The 12,667-nt window shown below is 38.8% G+C and overlaps 1 protein-coding gene across 4 annotated transcripts in view; it reads left to right on the top strand.

The window, feature by feature from the left end:
• The window catches only part of stk40 (serine/threonine kinase 40), a 57,817-nt gene that overhangs the window by 19,558 nt on the left and 25,592 nt on the right, over positions 1-12,667 (top strand). Inside the window, exons 1-5 of one of the 4 annotated variants that reach the window (XM_057834081.1) lie at positions 2,606-2,732; positions 6,278-6,430; positions 8,200-8,285; positions 8,935-9,199; positions 11,474-11,617. In XM_057834081.1, the coding sequence (XP_057690064.1) occupies positions 9,125-9,199; positions 11,474-11,617 (219 nt within the window). In that variant the 5' untranslated portion in view covers positions 2,606-2,732; positions 6,278-6,430; positions 8,200-8,285; positions 8,935-9,124. Of the gene's footprint in view, positions 1-339; positions 2,488-2,605; positions 2,733-6,277; positions 6,431-8,199; positions 8,286-8,934; positions 9,200-11,473; positions 11,618-12,667 lie in introns of those variants that run through there. The other 3 variants (XM_057834079.1, XM_057834080.1, XM_057834078.1) reach the window with 3 other exon arrangements.

Below are 12,667 nucleotides of genomic sequence, written 5' to 3'. Positions count from 1 at the left end.
TAATCAATTTGAACTGGGAGGGTGGCTGCCATCCCTCCCATTTCAAACTGAATGGACGTCAATGACCGTCAGTGGCAGCCAACGTCAGGCAGCCATATCATTTTGGGGCATTTCACCTCATTTCCTGTTGATTTTCATTAGCTTCTTTTTCCTTTTGGGGCATTTATGGGTCACTTCCTGTTGATTTTGAGTTACTGAAAAGGAAGTGACTCAAGAATATCCCCAAATGAATAGGAAGTGACATAAAATCAACTGGAAGTAACCTGTAAATGGCCTAAAATGAACAGGAAATGACCTGAAATGAACAGGAAATGACCTGTAAATGCTTACAAAATGCTCTAGTTTCATTGCCACTGACAGCGCTAGACATCCAATCCAGTGATGAATGAATTAGATGTCTAGCGCTGTCAATGTCAGGCAGTGAGCTAACGTAGATAGTTCTAGGGATATCCATTGCATATTTTTGCGTCCGAGTCACCTAATTTTAAACATGTTACTGTCCCACCAGGCTACCTTCATAATGTGAATTATTTTAAACAAGAATAGAAAAATGTTTGTCTTTATTACCATATTGGTCCGAATATAAGAAGGCCCTGATTATAAGACAACTCCCTCTTTTTCAAGACTCAAGTTTGAAAAAGACTTTTTGAACACCAAATTAATTTTTATACAGAAAATAATTACAGTGCATCCGAAACAAATGATTATAACAATATATTTGAGAGAAAAAGCATATTATTTTGCGTCATTCAAATCTTAATGGTAATATCTGAACATTGAAATATGTAAACTGAAGTGCAATCACATTCGTAAATGAATGGCTTCTGGTTTTTAAAATGTAAATAAACCAACCTATTGTGATCAAACAACAAAATTGCAATAACTGCATTAACCATCAAAGTGAAGTCTAACCGTAACTGTAGTCTTGAAACAAATGTGAATAAGGAAAAACATTGCAATAAAATAATGCAAGCTGGTTAAACTAAAAGTGTAGCTGAGATCTGTCATGACAGAACATCGCTTCAATGATATCTGGCGCCATCTAGCTTCGTGAATGGGGAGAGTAGCTGAGATCTGTCATGACAGAACATCGCTTCAATGATATCTGGCGCCATCTAGCACCGTGAATGGGTATAATGTCTAGAATATTAGACTATTAGACTATACTAGACTATTAATATTAGACGACCCCCTCTTTTTCAATGTTATTTCAATGCAAAAAACACAGTCTTATATTCGGGCCAATACGGTACATTTTTCGTTCAATTTTCACACTACTTTCTGTAGGCGACAAAACTTTTGTCCTGCCAAAATTTGACCTCTATGTCTTCATTAAATGATAAATGTTTTTTCAGTGAAACAAAGATATTTTTGTAGATTCAACATAATTTGGGAGGGTCTTAGCTTTCATATGAGCCATTTCTGAAACCAATTGAATAATTAAAAGTCAGGTTATTAGCAATTGTTTCTACAAAATGGATAAGCGTCAAGACTTTTGTCAGGGACTGCAGTTATTTTGTAGATATCTTACAATGATTTCCTCACCCATGTATCAATAAATAGTGTGTTGCCTTATCGTGATATTGCATATCTTAACATAAGGTTCCCACTCAGAGTTATAAGTATGCATATAGATAAAGCAAACATGGAATTGCATGTAAAATTACTTAAGTTGCTGTGAACAGCAATATCTCCACCCAAACAAATACATAGGTTCTCCTGTCAATAGATAGCAGGTATGCAAACACTCATGCTCATTATATGCGGAAGTTCACTTTTCTCTTACTCATACATACTTTTTCACATACACCAATTTTCCTTTTGCTGGTTTGACACACGCGTCACTTGCTCGAGGGCACATTCGGTCTTATTTGACGGTGTCATCACCTGAGCATTTAAAACCCCCATCTCTGTCCAACGCCACTCCAAGTCGAAAGCGGTGAGTCATCGCTCTCCTCCGGCTCTCGGCGCTACTTACTTCCCTGTTACGGGAAGCTGGCGTGGTTTCACATGGTAGGAACGCGGTTAACAAAGCGCACGGTGTCACGCTGGTCGTTTTTGTGTCGTGTCACACTGCCACTGGCTTTTCTGGCACAGTCTAGCACGTTGCCGGCCTCGGCGTCACACACGTCACGTCACGGGGAGGATTGCAGATAAGCCGGCGTTTTTTCAGATAAAACACACAGATTAAGACCGGAAGGATCAAGGAGATAAATTTTAAAACAGAAAAGAAAGGATCTCTTGTTGAATGTGTTTTTTTTTTCCTCTGCGAATTGGGACATTTATTGTCAGCTGGGGTCGAAACCAGGGTGTCATCCTCGACACCGACAGCAGTTATTGTGAACGGAGCTGTAATGGTCTCACATTGGCGCTGAGGTGTTGGTAAACGTGTAGGAGGGACATTTTAAATAGGTCGGGAGGAGCTGCCCTGCGTTTTACCTCCTTTCACTTGTCTTCACGCTCTCCACCAAGCAGGACTTGCTCTCGGTATTGTCTCATTTTCTCCAATGCTTTTGCAATGTTGTTTATTCATCTAGGGTCGTGCCAGCATTCAGCCTGCATGCTCATCCTAACGGGATTTTGATTTTTCTTCCTTCCCCCGCAGAGCTCCAGTATGTCCAAGCGGCGTGCGTCGGAGAGAGGGGCCGGAGAGACATCGGGCAGGGCCAGCAAGCTGCAGTGTCCCGGGATATCTGGCAGCAACGCCAAGCGAGCAGGGCCATTCATCCTTGGTAAGGAAGTCTCAGTGTTTGCCACTTGAATGGACGCAGTTGACCCCAACCCCCAAAAAAAACACTAAAATGGAGTGATAATTTGTAATCTGAACTAGTGTTTTAGTTAAATTTTTCAGGAATGGCTGTCATTCCCAAATAGTGGAATCAGGGGCAGATCTAGAAAAATATTGAGGAGGGGCAGGAACTTTTTGAGGTTGGTAAAAAAGTTGTTGACTTTTTTTTTTTTTTTTGCCCCAGCAAGGTCAGTCAGTCTCTATCGGGTGATTCCATTGATGGGTGAATCGAGCAGCACCATAGCTAAATAACAATAGTTGCTGAATGTAACGTTAGCCTAGCCGTTAGCTACACACCATAGTTTAATGTTAGTTGCATAATTTCCCCTAAATGTACAAGAGACTTTATCTACAGGCATATCTTTCGTCCTATGTGTGACACGCTTCTCCTTTTTAAAAAGAATGCACAAGTCCACCATCCTTGACAAAAACGTTAATTACAGGTATAACTGTAAAACGTTATCTATTGTGCTGCCCTCAACACATCAAAAATGATACAAACCAAAAACGAATAGAACGAAAATACTATGATGATTCCATTCCCTTATATTCTTATCTTTAATTTCAAAACCAAATCAAAACAGCGAAAAAAGGACCGTTATTTGTTTTACAATTTTTGATTTGAAAAGGAGAAATGAAATAATATGTGGTTATCCAGTTTCCGATTTTGTTTTCTAAAATAGATATGAAATGAACGAATGATACACTCGGGCGTCAGTAAGCCACATTAGCCTGTTTATTTATTTATTTATTGGGAGGGGTTGACTACTGCGTGTGAAGTTTGGGGAAAAACTATCTTGGTTCACAGGTTCACAATAGTGCTGCAACGATTAATCGATCAACTCGAGTAATTAAATTACAAAAAAATCTTTGAATCACATTTTGCTGCTTCAAGGATACCTTTAATTAGAGTGGCATAATGGTTTGTTTTGAAAATGTTTGCATTTAGTTTTATTCATTTAAGTGGATATACTGCCTCTAGTGGCAACAGTGAATGACATATTGTAACTCATCTAACATGTCTGGAACTAGCTGCTCCCTGTTAGGACCAACATTAGCTTGTAAGATTGTTTTATGCTAATATGATTGTTTATGCATTGGTAATTTAGTTTAGCAGTATATGAGGTTTTTTTGGTAATACATGTTTGAACGATTTGTTAAGAGCATTGCAAAAAAAAAAAAAGTATTTTATAGCATTTAAGCTAGCGGACATTTGATATGCAACTTAGCCAGTGGCGTACCGCAAGCAACACATACATCACTTTTCCTCATCAATATTCACTCTCTCCGAAAATGATGTCCCTGGTGCCAAATTCAATGATAATGATGTGGTAGAACAAACAAATGTTCAGTTAAAGAGATGGCTTGAGTGTCGAGGGCTGAAAAAGAGCCGACCTGTCACCTGATCCAGAGTTAGCTTTTTTTATCGACACGTTTTTCTTGTGTGCAATGCCTTACGTCACTGGCAATGATATTCTTCTGTTTCAACAATCTATCCTTTACCATCATATGCCCTGTCTTTCTTATATATTATATCCCCTGGTTGTCTTACGTCTCTGACCGTTCTTGGGAGCAATTTACATTGCTATTTTTTCGGGCTGTCAAAATTATGGCGTTAACGGGCGTTAATTAATTTTTTAAATTAATCCCGTTAAAAAATTTGACGCAATTAACGCACTTGGCCCAGCTCAGACAGATTTAAATGACAGAGGAGTGAAAGGCCCACTTGTTAATTGTGTTTTGCGGAGTTTTGCTGCCCTCTGCTGGCGCTTGGGTACGACTGATTTTATAGTGTAAGTAATTATTGCCATCAACAATGGCGGGCTACAAGTTTATTTTTTGATTGAAAATTTTACAAATTTTATTAAAACGAAAGCATTAAGAGGGGTTTTAATATAGCATTTCTATAACTTGTACTAACATTTTTCATAAAGAACTACAAGTCTTTCTATCCATGGATCACTTTAACAGAATGTTAATAATGTTAATGCCATCTTGTTGATTTATTGTTATAATAAACAAATACGGTCCTTAAGTACCGCATGCTGAATATATATATATATCCATCTTCCGTCTTACCTTTCCATTCCAACAATAATTTACAGAAAAATATGGCATATTATATAGATGGTTTGAATTGCGATTAATTGCGATTAATTGCGATTAATTATGATTAATTAATTTTTAAGCTGTAATTAACTCGATTAAAATTTTTAATCGTTTGACAGCCCTACTATTTTTGTGTAGCGATCACAAACGCTACTCGGTGACAGCCAACGAACACTTTTAATTTTTTTCATGAATTACAAATCTTTATTATTTAATTTATTTACACTTCCCCTTACTAAAGTTGTTTTTATACAACAGAAAAGGTAACAGTGGCAGTCAGATACCATTTAAATGTTTTTTCAGGTCATTCATTGTCAGACAGAAGCAGCGCGGCAAAACACCACACTAAAAATAAGTCAAAATATCAAAATGGCTTACCTCTTTGTCCTCTGTAGGGCCATGGTGCCCAACAAAATGTTTACTGCATATGAAATGTGAATGGCTTCACCTTGCTGGCGTTAAACTAGTCTTTTGGACGTCCGTGCAAGTTGATCCATTCTTTACATTTTTCCCTCCGAGTTTTAGTTTCGGAAAACGTATTAAGAAAACAGCCTTCATATGTCGTGTTCTGACAATTTTCAATAATACGCTGGTTTTAGAATGTTTCAACACGCACTCACCATGTGTCGATGTCAGCCGGCAGGATCAGACCAAACGACGTGGCCGATGGTAATCCGAGGTGTCAAATTGTCAACGAGTATGGTCAAGCTAATCGTGGTCATTCACTCCAGAGTCATGTCGTGTGCCCAAATAACAAAACAAAAATGTGAACTTCGCGTCTTCAGACTTTCAAACAAACAAAACAATATAATCTAAACTTGGCGGTCATCTATAACATACACGTGCGTTTGCGGTGCGTGCGTTCGATATTTGCATTGCGGTCTTTGTGTTTGCGCTGCGATTGAAAACTATATCCGCCAGCGTTCCACATCTGTGCTGAGTAAGTCATTGATTTATACGCGCATAGTGGTGACGTCATCGCCCATCTTGGCAGCACAGCCACATTACGTCACTCAACACAAAAACTGCTCCAACATGTCGTAATGTTTAGTCGTTTCTACAACTTCCATAGCAGCAGTGTTTGATCAGCTTGTTCTTTTTATGAAAGATTACTGGAGAAAAAAAGTAGAAATAACATGGGTTGTATGCGAGGGCATGTCTACAATGTGCCACTTCCTCGTTACGATGGCCACGTCAGGGTCTAAAAATAGCATTTGTGCAGTACGCTCGTTCTTTTGTTGTACTTTGATCCTCTTATTTTTATTTATTTATTTTTTTATTTTTGGTACTATTTGAGGCTCAGCTCAGGTATATAAATTCTGCATAGTTTGAATGAAGGAATGAAATGTTTATTGTCATCATCTTCGGTATCATTGACAGTTACAAGTGTGGAATAATTTGCCCGAAGAAAGACGGTCAAAAAAATGCGGGATAATTTGCCCGAAGAAACCGAAGACTGACAAAAGAAGACGGGAAACGCATGTGCTTATCAATACCCGTCCCCCTACAGCCGGGGACACACAGATTAACATGGTAGAGTTGCATAACATCACATTACATGAGCTTTTTCTTTTTTGTCCTTTTTTTCACTTATATTATCTTCCCAAAAGTTATTGATTGCCATAAAAGCACACAGCGGGCACTACACTTGCTGATTTGTAGTTTGCTACAGGGCATATCTTCAGGGCGTACAGTGTTATGTCTTAGTCTCTGTCCCTGACATTCAATCATCTTTTTGTTGTGGGAACATTTTGTTATGGATGTATGTGTGCCAGTGGAGTTGTGTTATTTTGGTTCGAGTAGCGACTCAGAATGGTTTCCTTATTGATCTTCTTGAAGTTACTAAATGATTCTATACTCGCAAGCGCTGCATCACATGTATTCCATAGGCGAGCCCCAATGTTCGTAATCGAGAAAGATTTTAGGGTTGTCCTAATTGTCCGATAGGAAAACAATCTGATTCCTCTTAGGTCGTAATTTGATTCCCTCAGTTGGAATCGAGCTTGTAGGTTAGTCGGGAGACAGTTTGCGTGGGCCTTGTACATCATTTGAACAGTTTTGAAGTTTATCAGGTCATAAAATTTTAATAGCTTGGATTTGATGTAGAGCTCATTTGTGTGTGCTCTGAACGGTGCATTGTGAATGATCCGAATTGCTTTTTTTTTTTTTTTAAGGATAAAAAGAGGATAAAGGTGAGTAGTGTGTGTGTGCGTGTGACCCCCTTTATCCTCTTTTTATCCTTCAAAAAAAAAAAAACAAAAAAAAAAAACACTCGGGAATGTTATTTTGTATTCGTATTTAATGCTCTCTTGAAAGGGCAATCTTAGCAAGCCTGTCATTTACATCTCCTAAATTTTATTCTGCAACGCATTAAATGTTTCGAAGGCGATTACTCGATTATTCAAACTAATTGATAAATTAATCGATTACTTAAATCAATAGCTGCAGCTCACAATAATACAGGATTGATTGGCATCTCAATACTGTATATGGGGTGGGGATGAGATAGGCAAGAATCGAGATCAGCTGGTCAGTCTTTTGAAAATATCGGTGATAAGCCAGAAAGTTTTGATCGGTGCACTGCTAATGTAAGTACACATTATTAATTTATTACCACACTATCGCTTCCAATGGCAGCCCACCGCCATCAACAGTAGCCAATAACAACTTAGTGTTGCGCAGTGGCAAATAGATAGCCATTTTGTTTTGCACTGAACTGCTTTCACAAGTTCCATTTCCCTGTAGTTTCCATGATTATTTTCACTTCTCAATGAAGACTAAGATATGTACATTTCGCTGCGCCTCGTTCATCACAGTAAATTCTGCCATCACTTTTCGCCTCCGGAGAAAACACTTGGAGTTCATTCTTCACGCGCTCTATTTGAAAGTTTTTGTCTGTTTTTGAGACATATTCTTCCGCAGCACTTTGGTTGAACTTGAGCTTGGATTACAACTCATTTGTTTTTGTGCCTGAGTGCGAGAGAAGTATGCGTGTGTCTGCGTATCAAAGTGTCGCGAGTGTCTGCGTGTACGCACGCCTGAGACAAGAATGCAAAGAATTTTGCTGATCGCCGTTGACACAAGCGTATGGAAGATGCACTTTCTTCGCACTCCCGAGGCCCGCCTGACACGTCTCGTTTACTCTACAAGCCATCTGCAAAGCGCCAAACTAAACATTGCGCCGGGGGTGTTAATGGCCATGTGCGGGGCTTTTTTTAATGAGCACACACGCCAGTATGTTCCCTGCCTTTTGGTCATGCAGCTGCTCTTGTTGCTTATTTTTTCTTTTTGTATGTGTGCAGGGCCTCGTCTAGGCAACTCGCCGGTGCCCAGCATAGTGCAGTGTCTGGCCAGGAAAGATGGCACTGACGATTTCTACCAGCTCAAAGTAAGTGACGTTCAACTTGAAGATCATGTCTCTCAGTGGGCACGTGAACTTTTCACCTTCCTTTTTACTGCTGCGCACTTTCCGGCTTGGCGCAAACAAACCATTCCGCGAGCTCTTGTGTATTGGATTTATTGGATATGTTACACAAGACGGGGTGGAAAGTAGTGCCCCCACCTTGAATGTACACTCTTAAACCCCTCATCCGGAGGCGCCATGCCATGAGTTAGAGCGGGACCCTGCCCGCATTCCTTGCAACCTCCCCCTTCCACAAGCAAGCAATCACGTCATGTCAATCAAACGTGAAATATCCTCTCCAGAGGTGTCAAACTCATCTTTGTCGCAGGCCACAGAGTAGTTGTTGTTTCCTCCAGAGGTCCATTGTTTCCCAACTAGGGCTGCTAATTGACAACTAATTGATTATTTAATGAATTGTCAAATATTTTGGTAGTTGATTCGTCTTTTAAAGACCTTGTTAGCTTAAGATAGTCTAAATTGGCTTTTTTGAGCTTCTTTGTAGCAATTATTTTAAAAAACTTTTTTTTTTAAAACTGATTTATGTTTTTTATCACAAAAAAAAGGAAGATGCACATTGTAATTTTCTTTTTAAATCGACAAAAAGACTTTTGTTTTTCATTGTTTCATTTATTAGGAAAATGCAGTAAGTAGGAACGAGTTATGGGGGGCCAAAAAGGAAAGAAGCAGACAGAAGAGAAGGACAAACAACCTGAATTTTTTCCCCTATCGGAGAAGACGAAATCGCAGGAATGGGAATCCTTCGGCTACAGAAAAGTTACAGACAGCCGTGGCTTAGAGGAGGAGAGCCAACCGACATGTAAAGCATGTTTGCACAGGGTGGCTGCGGAGAAGGCAATACCTCCAATATGATTTGGCATTTACTTTATACAAAATTAAAGGTTAGTAAACACTGCCATGAACGTTTTCCACCAGCTACGAGAGTTAACTCCAGCATGTTTAGTGTGTCTAGCGGTGGTAAAATGTGTTTTTTTTTTGTTTTTTGGTTTTTTTTTGCTCTGGCAACTGTCCGTGTTGAGAGAGTGATATGACATGATACAAGTCATACACACGTGCTTTTTTTTATGGTAAATCAATTACTTTTGTTTCGATAATGTTGCACTGTGGGTTTAGGCTTACCTAAAGGGCTGCGTTTATTTTAATTTTATTTAGAATATTTCAGTTATTTTTTTTTTTAGTTTTATTTTAACTTAACATTATACTTATGTTCCAATTTGCTAATATGTTTTGAAAAATATAAGATCCTGTTCAACTGATTTTTTAAAAAAACCCAGATATCTCAAATTAACACATTTTAGAGCTGTACTTGCAATACTGTGATACCGTGATATTTTGGCTTAGGGTTATCATACCGTCAGAGAATAAAAAGAGATGTGATTAGGCGAAGTGGGGCGTACACAAATCAACAATGTGACATTGTTATTAATTTTAAAAAGTAAATGTTTGGTTTTTTAAAATGTTTATTTTGCAATTTGTTAAAGGAAAAGCAGTCAATATTTGCCTTTATTCATAATTTTTTAATATAAAAAACATAAAAAAGGTAAATATTTTCTTATTTAAAAAAATGTATGTATGTAATATATAAATAGTATATGTATATATGTATGTATGTATTTTTATAAACATTTTAGGGCTGTCAAACGATTAAAATGTTTAATCAAGTTAATCACTGCTTAAAAATTAATTAATCGCAATTCAAACCATCTATAAAATATGCCAAGTTTTTCAGTAAACACAAGACTGATATATACATTCAACATACTGTACATAAGTACTGTATTTGGTTATTATAACAATAAATCAACAAGATGGCATTAACATTAACATTCTGTTAAAGCGATCCATGGATAGAAAGACTTGTAGTTGTTAAAAGATAAATGCTAGTACATGTTATAGAAATTTTATATTAAAACCCCTCTTAATGTTTTCGTTTTCATAAAATTTGTAAAACTTTCAATCAAAAAATAAACTAGTAGCTCGCCATTGTTGATTTCATTAATTACACAATTCTCATGGTGCTGAAGCCCAGAAAATCCGTCGCACCCAAGCGCCAGCAGAGGGCGACAAGACTCCAAAAAAACACAAGTAACAAGTGCACATGACACTGTACTGTCATTTTAAATCTGTTTGAGGGGGGCATGTGCGTTAATTGCGTCAAAAAAAAACAATTACCGCCCGTTACCGCGATAAATTTGACAGCCCTAAAACTTTTAATTGCCTAATTTAAAACAAGCACCATTGACTCACATTAGCTTAGCCACTCCGGAGCCCTGCAACTAACAAACTGCACGGAATTAGTTGAAATTAACTCCACCGACTACTTAAACCCCTGCTACCTTAGAAATTCAACGTGATGTCAAAAATTCTGAACTTCCCTTTTAAAAAAGGGGTAAAAGCTGTTTATATTACGTGATTAAGTGACAGAAACGTCAATCCACATGATTTACTTTTGCAGGCCACACAAAATGATGTTGGGGGTGGGGGGGCAGATCTGTTCCCAAAGCCTGCCGTTTGACACATGTGCAGGTTAAAAGTATTTGCTGAAGCTTCAGTATTGATGACAGATTTCCGCAAAGTACAAATCCCATAACTACCGATTGACTCATGTTAATATGTTTTCTTTTAATATGACGTGTCCATTCATCCAATTTCAAAAGCCCCCTGTCTTATTTAGCGTTAGCCTGTCCCGGCTGGTTTTGGGCCTAAGGCAGGATACACCCTGAACTAGCCAAACGCAGAGCACACTGACAGACAAGCATTCATACCTATGGACAATTTAGCCGCTTAATTAAGCGGCTAATGAGAGTTTTTGGAATGTGAGAGGAAGCCAGAGCTGTTGGCAAAAACGCATGCATACACACCACTGTGTTAAGTTTGTATAGCAAATATGTCACATTACTTTTTCAAATACTTTGGTCAACATTCAGCCAATAATCGTGGTAGATATTGTTTTCTAAATTGGACAACCTTTACAAAGCCTTCGGTGACCTTCCTCAGGCGACTGTCTGTCTCAAGCCGTCATCCTTCTACGGTTCAAAAGGTTTCCGTGTCAAGGCCAAGGATCATCTTAAACTAGCAGTACACTGTCAAAGCTGCCCCCGGAGTTTGACCCTTAAAGCGCTCATGATTTCCACCCTCCTCTCTGTTTTCCACAGATCTTGACGCTTGAGGAGCGAGTGGACTCTGCCGGCGAGACGCAGGAGGAAAGGCAAGGGAAGATGCTGCTGCACACGGAGTACTCTCTCCTGTCTCTTCTGCACAACCAGGATGGCGTGGTCCACCATCACGGCCTTTTCCAGGTAGTTGAAGCTCTCTCTATTGCGTAAGTTGAAAAAACAGCAGGATCATTGATAAACACCAAGAGCTAGCTTTCTCTTTATTGCTTCAGAGTGTTTTTTTTTTCTTCAATAGAAGAGTCAGACCACTCTTAAAGGCCTGATTTATCTGCCGTCATTCACTCTTCATGGCGTCATCCATTCACACTCATCCCCTGGCCCCATCCCTCACCTGCCCTTCCCGTCGGGCTCCCTCTTAACTCTGTTATTGTTCCATCTTCCCGTCTTCTCAGAGCGGCGGCGGTCCGACCTGCTCTCTGATTGATTTAGGTCTGCCTTATTGATCGGATTACACTCCCATCCACGCCGGAAGATAAGGAGGATAGAAGCTCTCAGAACTGCTGGCTCGAGCTAAAAAAACAACCAAAAAAAAAAAACACTGACTTGATGTAGAACTCAATAAGAGATATTTCGAGAGACTGGGAAGGAAGGTTAAAATGTTACTCTATGATGAAAATTAGAAGCATACTCATTTTATTATAATGGGTTCCCCCAGTGCTTTAAAAGCCTTGTGGGTCGCCAGGCTTCTCTTGTCCCCTAGCCAGGCTAAAACTATTACAGAGCCCCAGACATGACATGAATGGAAAAAAAAAATTTAACTCGTGCACACACTAAAATTGTACTATTCGTGCGCACGAGGTGCTACTTTGTGTGAACGGGTTTGTAGTTCGTACTAGTGCTGCAATTGTTAATCGATAAATTTGCGTAATTCAAGTAGGGAAAAAAAGCTTCAAATCAAATTTTGCTGCTTCGAGGATTCATTTAATTAGACAGGGGTTTTGTGATGGTTTGTTTTGAAAGTGTTTGAATTTAGTTTTATTGATTTGGGTGAATACACTGTCCTCTAATAGCGACAGTGAGTATTACAACTCGTCTAACATGGCTGAATCTAACTGCTCGCTGTTAAGGTCGACATAAGGTTGCAAGTTTTTTTTTTTGTTTTTTATCTAATATGGTTATGTATTCATAATTTAGTTTAGAAGTACATTTAGCAGGTTTTTTTGTGGGGATATG

This window comes from Corythoichthys intestinalis, chromosome 4 (genome assembly GCF_030265065.1).
Source record: "Corythoichthys intestinalis isolate RoL2023-P3 chromosome 4, ASM3026506v1, whole genome shotgun sequence".
Classification (NCBI taxonomy): Eukaryota; Metazoa; Chordata; class Actinopteri; order Syngnathiformes; family Syngnathidae; genus Corythoichthys; species Corythoichthys intestinalis.
This window is presented reverse-complemented; position numbering and strand designations above follow the sequence as displayed.